This window comes from Lithobates pipiens, unplaced genomic scaffold, assembly GCF_037356315.1.
Source record: "Lithobates pipiens isolate NorthernLeopardFrog02 unplaced genomic scaffold, aLitPip1_a1.2 Scaffold_27, whole genome shotgun sequence".
In the NCBI taxonomy this organism is placed as follows: domain Eukaryota; kingdom Metazoa; phylum Chordata; class Amphibia; order Anura; family Ranidae; genus Lithobates; species Lithobates pipiens.
This window is the reverse complement of record NW_027507788.1, coordinates 17123152-17136100: the sequence shown is the minus strand read 5'-3', so window position 1 is coordinate 17136100 and position 12949 is coordinate 17123152. Positions and strand designations below refer to the sequence as shown.

The following is a 12949-nucleotide window of genomic DNA, read 5'->3' as shown; positions in this document are numbered from 1 at the left end:
TAGAATCACTTGCAGAATTGAGCGATAGTGATAGGGAAATTCATCATCAAACACTGAAAGTAACGACAGTGACAATTCTGCAACTGAGCAAATTCCAGTGTTTTTGATTTTATTATATTATAATTTATGATTTTTTGTTTCAAACTTTATCATACCCGGGATGTCTACTAGACTCTTGTTTGGGCAGATTTAAATGAGTTATTCCTAAGAATTACAGGCCTACAACATAAAACACCAAATGTCCATGCAAAATAATGGTACCGCTTTCAGCACCTAAAATCCAACATACAGTAATTATACCGCCAGTGGGGTTATAGCATCCAAATGTTACAATGGATTGTTGTATAATATTCTTATGTTCACTCAATAAAAATGTATGAAACAAAAAAAAACAAAAAAAAGATAGCTCCATTAATAAAGATTTCATGCATTTTACAAGAGAAATTTCTTGAGGGCTTCAGAAAGCTGAAGGACATTCACACGTTCGCAGGCCATGGCAGTCTTTAGCTATTGCAGCACACCTACTTCAGCAAACAATCGATAATGGAATGCAGGTACACCCAGTAAAAATCCCACTCCTTTGTGTGCGTGTATATATACATATATTTTTCCATATATATCCTTAAGAATCCACACCCACAATGAAAATAGTATATATTAAGACCAATTGTCTACCTAACACGCACTTCTGACTGATAATCCTCATGATGACATCTCTGTATGGGATTCTCGGAGTGCTTTTAGCCTTGGTAACATCTGGTAAGTTTATTTTTTTTAATTCTCCATGAGTTAAAAAAAAATTAACAAGAAGGGGTTTGTATATATAATATATATATATATATATATATATATATATATATATATATATATATATATGTGTATGTATGCATGTATGCATGTATGCATGTATATATATATATGTATATGTATATATATATATTTTTTTTTTTGGGGGGGGGGGGGTGTTTCCAAACAGTATATACATATGATGTAAACGCTTCAGGGAGCACTCAAAAAAATATTTTTTTATATGGGTACCGTAAGTGCAAACATGGCACCAATAGAGTTTAGAGCTTTAAAAGTGAGATAAGAAGAAAAACCTTATATATACTGTATAGAAACAGATAGAGATTGAGGAACTCAGAGAAAGGAAAGGTGGTACCAGAAAGAAGGCACGGTCCAACGTACCACATAAGTGATCCTCAGGGGTGTAGTAAACTAAATGAGTTGAAATACAACTAAATATAAAAATTAAAAAATGTGTTAATTACAAAAATATAACAACAATACATCCCAATCTCCGCCTTCCACCATCTAAAATAAACAATGTTATACTATTGTTCCCGGTGTTTCTCTATTTTTTGAGGCATTCACAGGTCTTGCAACAAGGCAATGCAGTATTTTTTAAATTTTTATTGTGGGTCTCAGCTTTTAATTTATACTGTATACATATATTGAGAGAGAGAAGAGAGAGAGAGGCAGTAGTTTAAGTGATACCTTCAGACATTGCAATTAGCAAAAAACTATGAGATGGTGACCCTTTGTCTAAACCAAATAAATGAATACATTATAAATCAGAAAAGAGCAAACCTTTACAAAGGGAAATTCCTTAACCTATGAGAAGGTTCAGGATAAGAAAGGATAAACCTGTGGGTAAAATCAATTTAAAAAAATATTAAATATTTGCTTTTTTTTGGTGTTTTGTTGGTTAATCAAATATGTTATATCTGCAATTAGTAAGTGTAAAAATGGCATTATTCAAATTTAGAACTTTTAAAAAATGAATTAAGAAAATAATTCTTGTCTTATTACTACTTTATATCCTAGTGTCATTCTATATTTCATAGACAAATATAGGTGTTATTTTAATTTAAATTTTTCCTTGGACATACGGTAATTGGATATTCTTTGCAAAGGGAAAATTCACTGCATTCACTAAGCTCTGGGGCAAATTTTCTTGCAAAGTGCAATTTTACTTGCAAGGGAACAGTCTATTTGCCCTTGGTAAATTAACTCCATAATCTTCTCACTAAATTCTACAACCAAGACCTTAATATTCTGTAGGAAAATTAAGAGTATATAAAGATAGTAATGTTTTGAGCGTTAATATTGGTGTGAATTGGCCTATGAAACTCATATTACTTTTCACTAAGCTTAGAGATGATGGCACTAATCCAAGTGAAATCTATTGTAGATTTTTTTGTAGTTTTATTTTTTAGTTTTGAGTGTGGAAAGGTTAGAATGTTTGTCCAGTTTTTATTGCTGTCTGGAGTCCCCACTGAGAAGATTCATCCTATTATTTGTCTTAGCCCTTGTACACACGGTTGGACATTCCGACAACAAGATCCATCGGATTTTGTCTGAAACTGGTGTTGCATACACACGGTCGGACAAAGTTGTCGGAAAATCCGATCGTTCAGAACGTGATGACATTATTTCGTTACGATGGGACTACGTTCAGGCTAGTAGCCAATAGCTTTGATGTAGGAATTTGATCTGAGCATGCGTGGCACTTTGTCCGATCGGAATTCTCTACACATGATCGGAGTATGTCCGATCGGACCAGTTTGTCGGAAAATATTTCCAACAAGTTGGAAAATTTTGGAAAATTGGGTCCGACGTAACGTGATGACGTTATTTAGTTACGACGGAACTACGTTAAGGCCAGTAGCCAATAGCTTTGGTCTAGGAATTTGATTTGAGTATGCGTGGCACTTTGTCGGATCGGAATTCTTTAAAAAAGGATCGTGTTGCCGGAAATTTTTTTTGGATATCCAGCTCTCAAACTTTGTTGGTCGGACATTCCGACGGAAAAAGTCAGATGAAGCTCGCGCACGGTCGGATTATCCGAAAACACGGTCCGATCGGACATTTTCAGTCGGAATGTCCGATGGTGTGTACAAGGGCTTACAATGACAGTTGAGGATTGAAAGTCTAAATCTGTTTAGTTGTTGTAGAGCAATAGTGATATTATTTCATATAATTATAGCCAACTGACATAATTTCTCTCTATATAGGTCACTCACTTTCTTGCACACAGTGCACAAGTACATCAACTTCATGTACAGGCTCCAGTGTCACCTGCTCTTCTGGCAATCAGTGTGGCGTTATATACACAACAACCACAACAGGTAAGTTCCACTTTCAAAAATCAGGTTATCTCACAGACAAGTTCTAACCTTAAATGCGTGCACAACATTATGGACTCATGAGTTTTGGTGAGCGTCTATCTTTGGATATTTGGTGTTTATCTCGTAGGTAGGGATTGGTGAAGACATCTGAATTTGCTGAAATGGAGATCCACTGATCCAACAGGCAATGTGACCCAGCACATGGCCATACGGATGCCTTGCATTATCATCTTGAGTGTACCCCTTAATGGATTTTGACAAAGACCAAATAAGGATATATACACTGTGTGCACAATTATTTAGGCATGTGGGAATTTTGACCAAATCATCGTTTTTATGCATATTGTACAACTCTAAGCTGTATAAACTGGAATGCTTATTGGATTTAAAGCGGGAGTCCGCCGGGACTCCGCGTTTTTTTTTTTTTTAAAAGCCAGCAGCTACAAATACTGCAGCTGCTGACTTTTAAAATAGTGACACTTACCTGTCCAGCGCGCCCGCGATGTCGGCACCCGAAGCCGATCTCTAGATCGTCACTCGGGTGCTGCCGCCGCCATCTTGGGTATGGGAATCAGGAAATGGAGCCTTTCGGCTTCATTTCCCGGTTCCCTACTGCGCATGCGCGAGTCGCGCTGCGCAATAAGGACGGTCCCCGCTGCCTCTGGGATCTGTGTGTTTCCCAGCAGGCAGCGGGGCACTTGCGGAAGGGGGCGGGCACTTGCGGAAAGGGGCGTAATATACGCCCCTTTCCGCAGAGAGCTATCCCGGAAGTGGGTGCAGTTACCTGGATTATCCAGGTAACTGCACCCCCCTCCCCCCTGAAAGGTGCCAATTGTGGCGCCGGAGGGGGGGAGGATTCCGATGAGCGGAAGGTCCATTTTAGGGTGGACCTCCGCGCATATCAGATGATGCGTATCTATGTAATGATGGAGAGTGTGACCTAAGGATATTAACACCCTATATCAAGGTGTGGATAATTAATAGGCAGCTTCTTTTCCTCAGGCAAAATTGGCTAAAAAAGAGATTTAACTGACTCTGAAAAGTCAAAAATTAGTTTTTCAGAGGGATGCAGCACTCTTGAAAGTGTTATGATTTTGGGGAGTGATCATAGAACCATCAAACGTTTTGTTGCAAATAGTCAACAGGGTCGCAAGAAACGTGTTGACAAAAAAATTACGCAAATTAACTGCCAAAGATTTGAGAAGAATCCAACGTGAAGCTACCAGAAACCCATCATCCTCCAGTGCTGTTCTAGAACTACAACCTACCTGGAGTGCCTAGAAGTACAAGGTGTTCAGTGCTCAGAGACATGGCCAAGGTAAGGAAGGCTGAAAGCCGACCACCACTGAGCAAGGCACATAAGTTGAAAGTTCAAGACTGGGACAAGAAATATCTGAAGACAGATTTTTCAAAGGTTTTATGGACTGATGAGATGAGAGTGGCTCTTCATGGACCAGATGCATGGGCCTGTGGCTGGATCAGTAACGAGCTACAGAACAGAAGAAACACACGGGACACAGTGCTTTGGAGAGAGATTAGAAAACACTACAGACAGCTCAAATTTCATTAATCAGATTTACATCCACTTTAAATCTCAGACCTCCTTCCTTCCAGAATAAATACAGTAAGAACTAACGGTCTCAAGAAAGTAATAAACTTTATTTACTTGTAGGTATCTCTGCCACCGCCAGCTACACAATGTCGTGTTTATCCCTCAATGATTGTAGCCTAAGTGGAAGTCTTACCACGAATGGAGGAAGAATAAAATCAGCTGCATCGTGTTGCAACACGACTGATAACTGCACCCCAACTTTACCTTCCTGTAAGTCATTTTTTTTAACATTTAACTGTTAATTTACAGGTATAATGATTCATTTGTAAACTGATAAACAAAGCACAGAAGCACAAGCGTCCTGCTGGTGGCAATTTCTGACACATTGGTAACTGATCCCCTGGGCAACTTTTTAGCAGTTTACTATTCACGCTAAAGCAGAGGTCTCCAAACTTTCCAAACAAAGGGCCAGTTTACTTTCCTTCAGACACAAGGGGGACCGGACTAGGACCATTGGGAGTAGAAAATGTCCTGGTGTCCAGTGGGAGCAAACAATGCCGAATTGAGGTGTCAGTGAGAGGACTAGTTGTTCCCCATTGTAGGTGTTAATGGAAAGAATTGTGCCCCATCGTTGGTGTCAGTTGAAAGGAAATGTGCCCCATCATTGTTGTCAATGGAAGGAATTGCGCACCATTGTTGGTGTCAATGGAAGTAATTTTGCCCCATCATTGGTGTCAATGTAATATAATGGTTGGTGTCAGTGGAAGGATCTGTGCCCATTGTTGGTGTCAATAGAAGGAACTGTGCCCCATAATTGGTGTCAGCTAAAGGAATTATACCCCATTTTTGGTGTCAGTGGAGGGAATAGTGCCCCGAGGGCCAGATAAAGGCAAGCAAAGGCCTGCATCCAACTCCAGGTCCACAGTTTGGAGACCTCGGCCTTAGAGGAACAGCAAAACATTAAATTGGTTCTACTGGTGATTTATTCATTACTGCTATATGCATAACATTTTTGCAAAGCTTTCATTATTGGAGGGATCATAAACAATACTCCTCTCTCTTATTTCCTTCATCACAGCAGGATATTTATTTTTAGCCCAGATATCACTTAAAGCACCCAAAAATGGAACTTCCACTTTTCGGAATCCTCCCCCCTCCGGTGTCACACTTGGTACCTTTCAGGGGGGAGCAGATACTGTACCTGCCTAATATAGGTATTTTGCTCCCACTTCCGGGTATAGATAGCCGAGCCACCCGTGGGTATCTAAGCTACTTCCGCCCCCCCCCCCCACTGTCTTCTAGGAGACACACAGGTCCCAGAGAACAGCAGGGGCCAGTGGCAGCGCGAGTCGCACATGTGCAGTAGGGAACCAGGAAATTAAGCCGCAAGGCTTCACTTCCTGATTCCCTTACCGTAGATGGCGGCGCCTCCACTTGAGAGCCGAGGGACGGGTCGGCTTTGGGTGCCGACATCGTGGGCGCCTTGTACAGGTAAGTGTCCTTATTTTAAAAGTCAGCAGTTGCAGTATTTGTAGCTGCTGACCTTAAAAAAAAATAAAAAATTAGGCAGAACTCCGCTTTAAGGTTACACTTTATTTTTAAGCTTTTATATCTCTGTTCTGTTTTTCTCCTTCTAAGTGCCAGGGGACAGCACAGTATCTAATGGGGTGACATGCCGATCCTGTGCATCTGCTAGCTCCACCTGGTGCTACACTTCGGATACCATTCAATGCACTGGCAATGAGAGCATGTGCCTATTACAGTCTACACAACTTTCAGGTAAATTGTACAGATGTATGTGACCATACCCAAAATGTATGTGCTTTACCCTTGTAAGATTACTTACCTAATATTACCTATACACAGCTTATATTATTTTACAGAATGAACAAAAAAGGATAGGAGACAATAAATTCATTTACAATTCGATATGAACCTGAATTTGGTACAGAGGACTAGGAACCTTTGATTCAGGGACTAAATACACCCAAGTGGCCCTTTCATGCTAGGGGCAGATTTATATGAAATAAAGAAATGATACCATAGAAAGAGTGCCATGGTGCTAAAGTGATTGGTTGGCATGGTAAAAGGTGGGGGTTCTTAAAGGAGAGGGTTTATTGTGACAACTTTCCAGCATTAGCCCCCATTTGTGGCACTTAGCGAATATATTCACATGATATCACAGAGTTGCAAAGAAAGTTGGCACTGGAAGACTTTGCTTTTGCAGATGCTTAGACAGGAGGCCTGAAAGGAGACAACATAGCAATAAAAAGCCCACTATGTCACTGACTCCAGTGTCACTAACCCAACATACAGTATCTTAAAAGTACTCACCAAGAAGAAAAAGCCCCCTGATACCCAGCCCTATCATCCCCTATCAAGGAATCTAATAGCCCTTGTACACACGGTCGGACATTCTGACAACCAATCCGTTGGATTTTGTCCGATGGATTTTGTCCGACGGATTTTGTCCGAAACTGTTGCATACACACGATCGGACAAAGTTGTCGGAAAATCCGTTTGTACATAACGTGGTGACGTCATTTCGTTACGACGGGATTACAATCAGGCTAGTAGCCAATAGCTTTGGTCTAGGAATTTGATCTGAGCATGCGTGGCACTTTGTCCGTCGGAGTAGGCTACACATGATCGGAGTATGTCCGAGCATTTTGTCGGAAAATTTTACGGACAAGTTAGAAAACTTGGCCCGTTGGATACTCCGATGGAAACAGTCCGATGGAGACCACACACAGTCGGATTATCCGACAAAACGGTCCGATAGGACACATTCCGTCGGAATCTCCGACCGTGTGTACAAGGGCTAACAGGCAGTCCCCGGGTTACAAACAAGATATGGTCTTTAGGTTTGTTCTTAAGTTGAATTTGTTATTAAGTCGGAACAGGTACATTTTTTTTAAGTGTAGCTCCAGCAAAAAAAATATATTTTATGTTTTTTTGGATAGTATAGGAAAGGGTTAACACCCCTGTAGCATTTGTTTTGCTGCCTGTGCCCCTGTTCAGAATATTCTATCTCGCTTTCTGTCCCTGTGACAATTGGCTTTGGAAAATGTTGGGTTGTTGTGGAGACAAGGATTGGAGATACAGCTGCAGTGGAGACACCCTTTTTCCCATGATAAATCTTATGCCGCGTACACACGACCGGACTTTCCATCAGAATAAACTCTGACGGTCATTCCGACGGAGTTCCGACCGAACGGACTTGCCTACACCCGATCACACCAAAGTCCGTTCATTTTGAATGCGACGACGTATGACGGGACTAGAAAAGGAAGTTCAATAGCCAGTAGCCAATAGCTGCCCTTGCGTCGTATTTGGTCCTTCGGAATAGCCTACAGATGAACGCTTTTCCCCAATAGGAACTGATTCCGTCGGAAAGATTTAAAACATGTTCTATTTTTAGGTCCGTCAAAATTTTTGAAGAATGAAGCCCACACACGATCGGAATATCCAATAAAATGATTCCGCCTGACCTTTTCTGCCGGAAAGTCCGGTCGTGTGTATGCGGCATTACAGAAGTGAATTTCCCTTCCTAGAGGTAGATTTCCTCTCACTTCCTGCTGTCTCCCTCCATTTGTAAGTATGAGTCGGATGTAAGTCGGATGTTTATAACCCAGGGACTGCCTTTACCTTACCTTGAAGTTTTGATTTTACTATTCTCCAGAGCAGCCAATCTCAACCAGGGTTTCCGTGGATCCCTAAGGTTCCTCAAGAGATTGCTACGGTCTCCTTGAGTTGTTGTTAATTGACCTCCCATCTGACGATGCCGGAATAGTTCCTTGGTCCAATACCATTTGGCAAAGCCAGCAGCATGACATTAATGACATGTTTAGCTGTCTGGAAAGATGGAATTCTGACCACCATTATAAGGGAGGAATTTTTCCCTGACCATGAAGGTCAAGGTCTTTTTCCTATTAACACCCAATGACTTTATTTTGACATTTTAGCAGGGTTTTCCCAGGACCAAATAATTATTTCAAGGGGTTTTTCTAGGGAAAAATGGTTGAGAAAAGCTGCTTCAGAGTATGAATGATGTAAATCAATAATTCTACCTTTCTACATACACTGGATTGATTAATTCGCAAAGTAATTTATCTGCCTATTCCACCTTAATATAGGCTGTACTGATTCAGGAGAAGTATATATTTTAAGTAAATATCTACTTTAAACTTGCTCTTTTATAAATAATTAACTTTATAGATATGGTCAAAGTATTTGTACAATAATAATTTAATTTCCATTTTTTTTTATATTATCAATTTTTATTGAGACACACACCAAAATAAATAAAAAATTAAAATAAAATAAAAATTGATCTCAAGGAGACTTTACCCCTAGGTACTTGGTGATGGTGATGATAGATTCCAAAGGAGAAGGAAACAATATATATTTTCTCTTCTCTCATTCTAAGTTCCCCCCAACCACTACAACCAACACAATAATTAATAATTCACGTTTTAGTTGCATTTAAAACAGGGGTGTCCAACCCCATTTTTTTTTATATATTTTTTTATATATTTTTTTATATTATATTATATATATATATTTATATTATATCAATTTTTATTGAGACACACACCAAAATAAATAAATAAATAAATAAAATAAAATAAAAATTGATCTCAAGGAGACTTTACCCCTAGGTACTTGGTGATGGTGATGATAGATTCCAAAGGAGAAGGAAAAAATATATATTTTCTCTTCTCTCATTCTAAGTTCCCCCCAACCACTACAACCAACACAATAATTAATAATTCACGTTTTAGTTGCATTTAAAACAGGGGTGTCCAACCCCATTTTTTTATATATATTTTTTTATATATTTTTTTTATATTATATTATATTATATATATATATATATATATATATATATATATATATATATATATATATATATATATATATATATTTATTTATTTATTTATATTATATCCATTTTTATTGAGACACACACCAAAATAAATAAATAAATAAAATAAAATAAAAATTGATCTCAAGGAGACTTTACCCCTAGGTACTTGGTGATGGTGATGATAGATTCCAAAGGAGAAGGAAAAAATATATATTTTCTCTTCTCTCATTCTAAGTTCCCCCCAACCACTACAACCAACACAATAATTAATAATTCATGTTTTAGTTGCATTTAAAACAGGGGTGTCCAACCCCATTTTTTTTATATATTTTTTTTATATTATATTATATATATATTTATTTATATTATATCCATTTTTATTGAGACACACACCAAAATAAATAAATAAATAAAATAAAATAAAAATTGATCTCAAGGAGACTTTACCCCTAGGTACTTGGTGATGGTGATGATAGATTCCAAAGGAGAAGGAAAAAATATATATTTTCTCTTCTCTCATTCTAAGTTCCCCCCAACCACTACAACCAACACAATAATTAATAATTCATGTTTTAGTTGCATTTAAAACAGGGGTGTCCAACCCCATTTTTTTATATATATTTTTCTATATATTTTTCTATATATATATATATATATATATATATATATATATATATATATATATATATATATATATATATATATATATATATTATATCCATTTTTATTGAGACACACACCAAAATAAATAAATAAATAAATAAATAAAATAAAATAAAAATTGATCTCAAGGAGACTTTACCCCTAGGTACTTGGTGATGGTGATGATAGATTCCAAAGGAGAAGGAAAAAAAATATATTTTCTCTTCTCTCATTCTAAGTTCCCCCCAACCACTAAAACCAACACAATAATTAATAATTCACGTTTTATTTGCATTTAAAACCCAAGCCCAAGGGTCACATGTGGTCCAAGATGGCTTTTGAATGCAGCCCAACAGAAAATCATAAACTTACATAAAAATTTTGATGTTATATTTGAAATTTTTTGTAAAAATGTAGAACTGTAGCAAATGTAACAAAATGTAGCAAGCATTTGACTTTCTTTTTTTTTTTTTACTGCACATTTATAAATTTTATCTTCCCAAAACAAAAACATCCCACTCTTCCCAATCATGCCTTATTCATGTCATCAGTTTTTGGCAGCACCTTTTTTTTTGTGAGCGACTATTTCCAAGGACACTATTCCCAAGCACGAAGCATGCGAGGGGAAAGAACCAAAAATATCTGATAATCACCTTGAGAATTCATTGAGTGTCCAATATCACACTAGTTTTATGTTTCCCTCTTTTATAATACAAAATATTACAAAAAAAAAAAAAGTGTTGTTACTAGATAGGTACTGTATCTAAATCAGAGATCAGTAACTTGTGATCTGCCTGACTTTTTCTGCTCATCGGCTTTCCTTATGCTTAATACACATGGGCTGAATGTTGGAGCGACATTGGTTGGTTCAATAGAAACAGGCCAATGTTCGGCCCGTGTGTATAGCACCCGGTTCCAGCAGACCTGGCCAAATGGGTTGTGATCAAAACAAGGTGGGGGGGGGGGGAGTAGTCTCCCTATCAGAACACAATAGCTCAGCAGGGGAGATCGTTGTACTAACATCGGATTGTTAGTACAGTGGCTCCAACCTGAGCTGTCAGGTTTTTATTGGGGGTTGAACGAAAAAAAAAACTAGTAGTGTGTATCAGGCTTTATTGTTAGCAGGGGCGGACTGACCATTCGCCCGCTCGGGCACTGCCCGAGGGCTCCGGGCCACTAGGGGGCCCCATCAGGGTTGCCAGCCTCAGTAAAACCAGTATATATTTGAAATCAAATCATTATTATTTTTTAACAATTACACAGTGTGGGTGGATTTTGTCCAGTCACAGGCTGTGTCTTAGAATAACAGGGAGGTGAAGCCTCCATCAATCTAAATGTAATATCCCCCACCTATTGTGCTTAGCTGGTTAGTGGGCATAGAGGAGGAGGAGGGAGCGGGTTGTCATTTACCACTGTGTATTATAAGCCCCGCATGTGTGACTTTATAGTCACATGGGCTGCTCAGATGTGATAGGGAATAAGAGGGGCGGACTGACCATTCGCCCACTCGTGTACTGCCCGAGGGCCCCCGGGCCACTAGGGGGCCCCATCAGGGTTGCCAGCCTCAGTAAAACCAGGGACAGTATGTAAAAATCTGTGTTTTTTGTTACATCTTTCTCTGAAATGCCCCTTACCGACATCCTTTTGATCTAAAAATCCTGAGATTATAGCTGCCCCGCCTCTCCAGTACCTTCTTAGCCAATAGAAACATGTCTGTGTATACTGTGTGTACATGTATGACTATACTATGTGATTGTATACTGCGTGTGTGTGTGTATACTGTGTGGCCCCATAATCTCTGATTGTCTGGGGGCCCCATAATCTCCTATTGCCCGGGGGCCCCATGAGTTGTCAGTCCGCCCCTGATTGTTAGTGTATATAGTAGTATTGTAGTGTAGCCCAAGACAATTCCTCTTCTTCCAATGTGGCCCGAGGAAGATCGAAAGGTTGGATATCCTTGATTTAAATTATATATTTTATTTTTTCAGTATTTGAATTAATTGTTTTTCTATCATTTTGCAGGAAGCCAATCACTCGCAACAGCCATTCGTGGTTGCTCCACGCAAAGTTTTTGCAACTTTGGCAGCCAGTCTTACAGCGTTGATGGATTATCAACATCGATTAAGTTTGTCTGCACTAGTGGAAGTACGGGTCTCCGAAAAGGCTTCTACCTCCCGGCTGTGATCTGTCTTTTCTTCCTGAAGTTATTGATTTGAAATATTTGCATAGTTATAAAAGGGTAAAAAGAGACCGAAGTCCATGACGTCGACCGATCACGGATCCTTCAGATTTTGCATAAAAAAAATAATAATTAAATGAAACGATGTCAATTGAATTGATTACACAAGTTAATTTTGTGCTGCAAATTGAGAATTTTGTATTTTAATGTCAATCATTAAAACTCTGTGGAAAAAATAAAAACATACATGGCATTATAGTTTCTTAAAGAGGAAGTAAACCCTGATGAGTTTACTTCCTCTTACATTCCCTGCAAAGGTAAAGCATAATGGACTACTATGCATCGCATCGCATCGCATAGTAGCCCATTATGTGTCACTTACCTGACACAGGAGCCAGCGAAGTCACCGCTGTCCCCTGTAGTCCGGCGCATCCATCTTCTTGGTGGGTCTCGCCGCTCCGCCGCTGTTATTCGGCGAAGCCGCGATGACGTCACTCCCGCGGATGCGCATGGGAGGCGCCGCTCGCGGCATATCGCCGTTGACCGCGGCGCCTGTCTTTCGGCAAATATCTCCT

General features: G+C 39.0%; 1 protein-coding gene across 1 annotated transcript; it reads left to right on the top strand.

The window, feature by feature from the left end:
* Positions 1–635: 635 nt before the first annotated feature.
* LOC143933593 (uncharacterized) lies at positions 636–12616 on the top strand. The gene is made up of 5 exons (XM_077456541.1): positions 636–759; positions 3018–3131; positions 4804–4953; positions 6322–6462; positions 12218–12616. The coding sequence occupies exons 1-5, from the start codon at positions 705–707 to the stop codon at positions 12409–12411; spliced, it is 654 nt and encodes a 217-aa protein (XP_077312667.1). The 5' UTR covers positions 636–704; the 3' UTR covers positions 12412–12616.
* Positions 12617–12949: the final 333 nt, after the last annotated feature.

Excerpts from the sequence above, each read along its gene's own strand:
- LOC143933593 (XM_077456541.1), top strand. The coding sequence starts at position 705 with ATGATGACATCTCTGTATGGGATTCTCGGAGTGCTTTTAGCCTTGGTA. Across the intron at positions 4,954-6,321 it reads CACCCCAACTTTACCTTCCT|TGCCAGGGGACAGCACAGTA; the intron begins GTAAGTCATTTT and ends TCTCCTTCTAAG. Across the intron at positions 6,463-12,217 it reads ACAGTCTACACAACTTTCAG|GAAGCCAATCACTCGCAACA; the intron begins GTAAATTGTACA and ends ATCATTTTGCAG.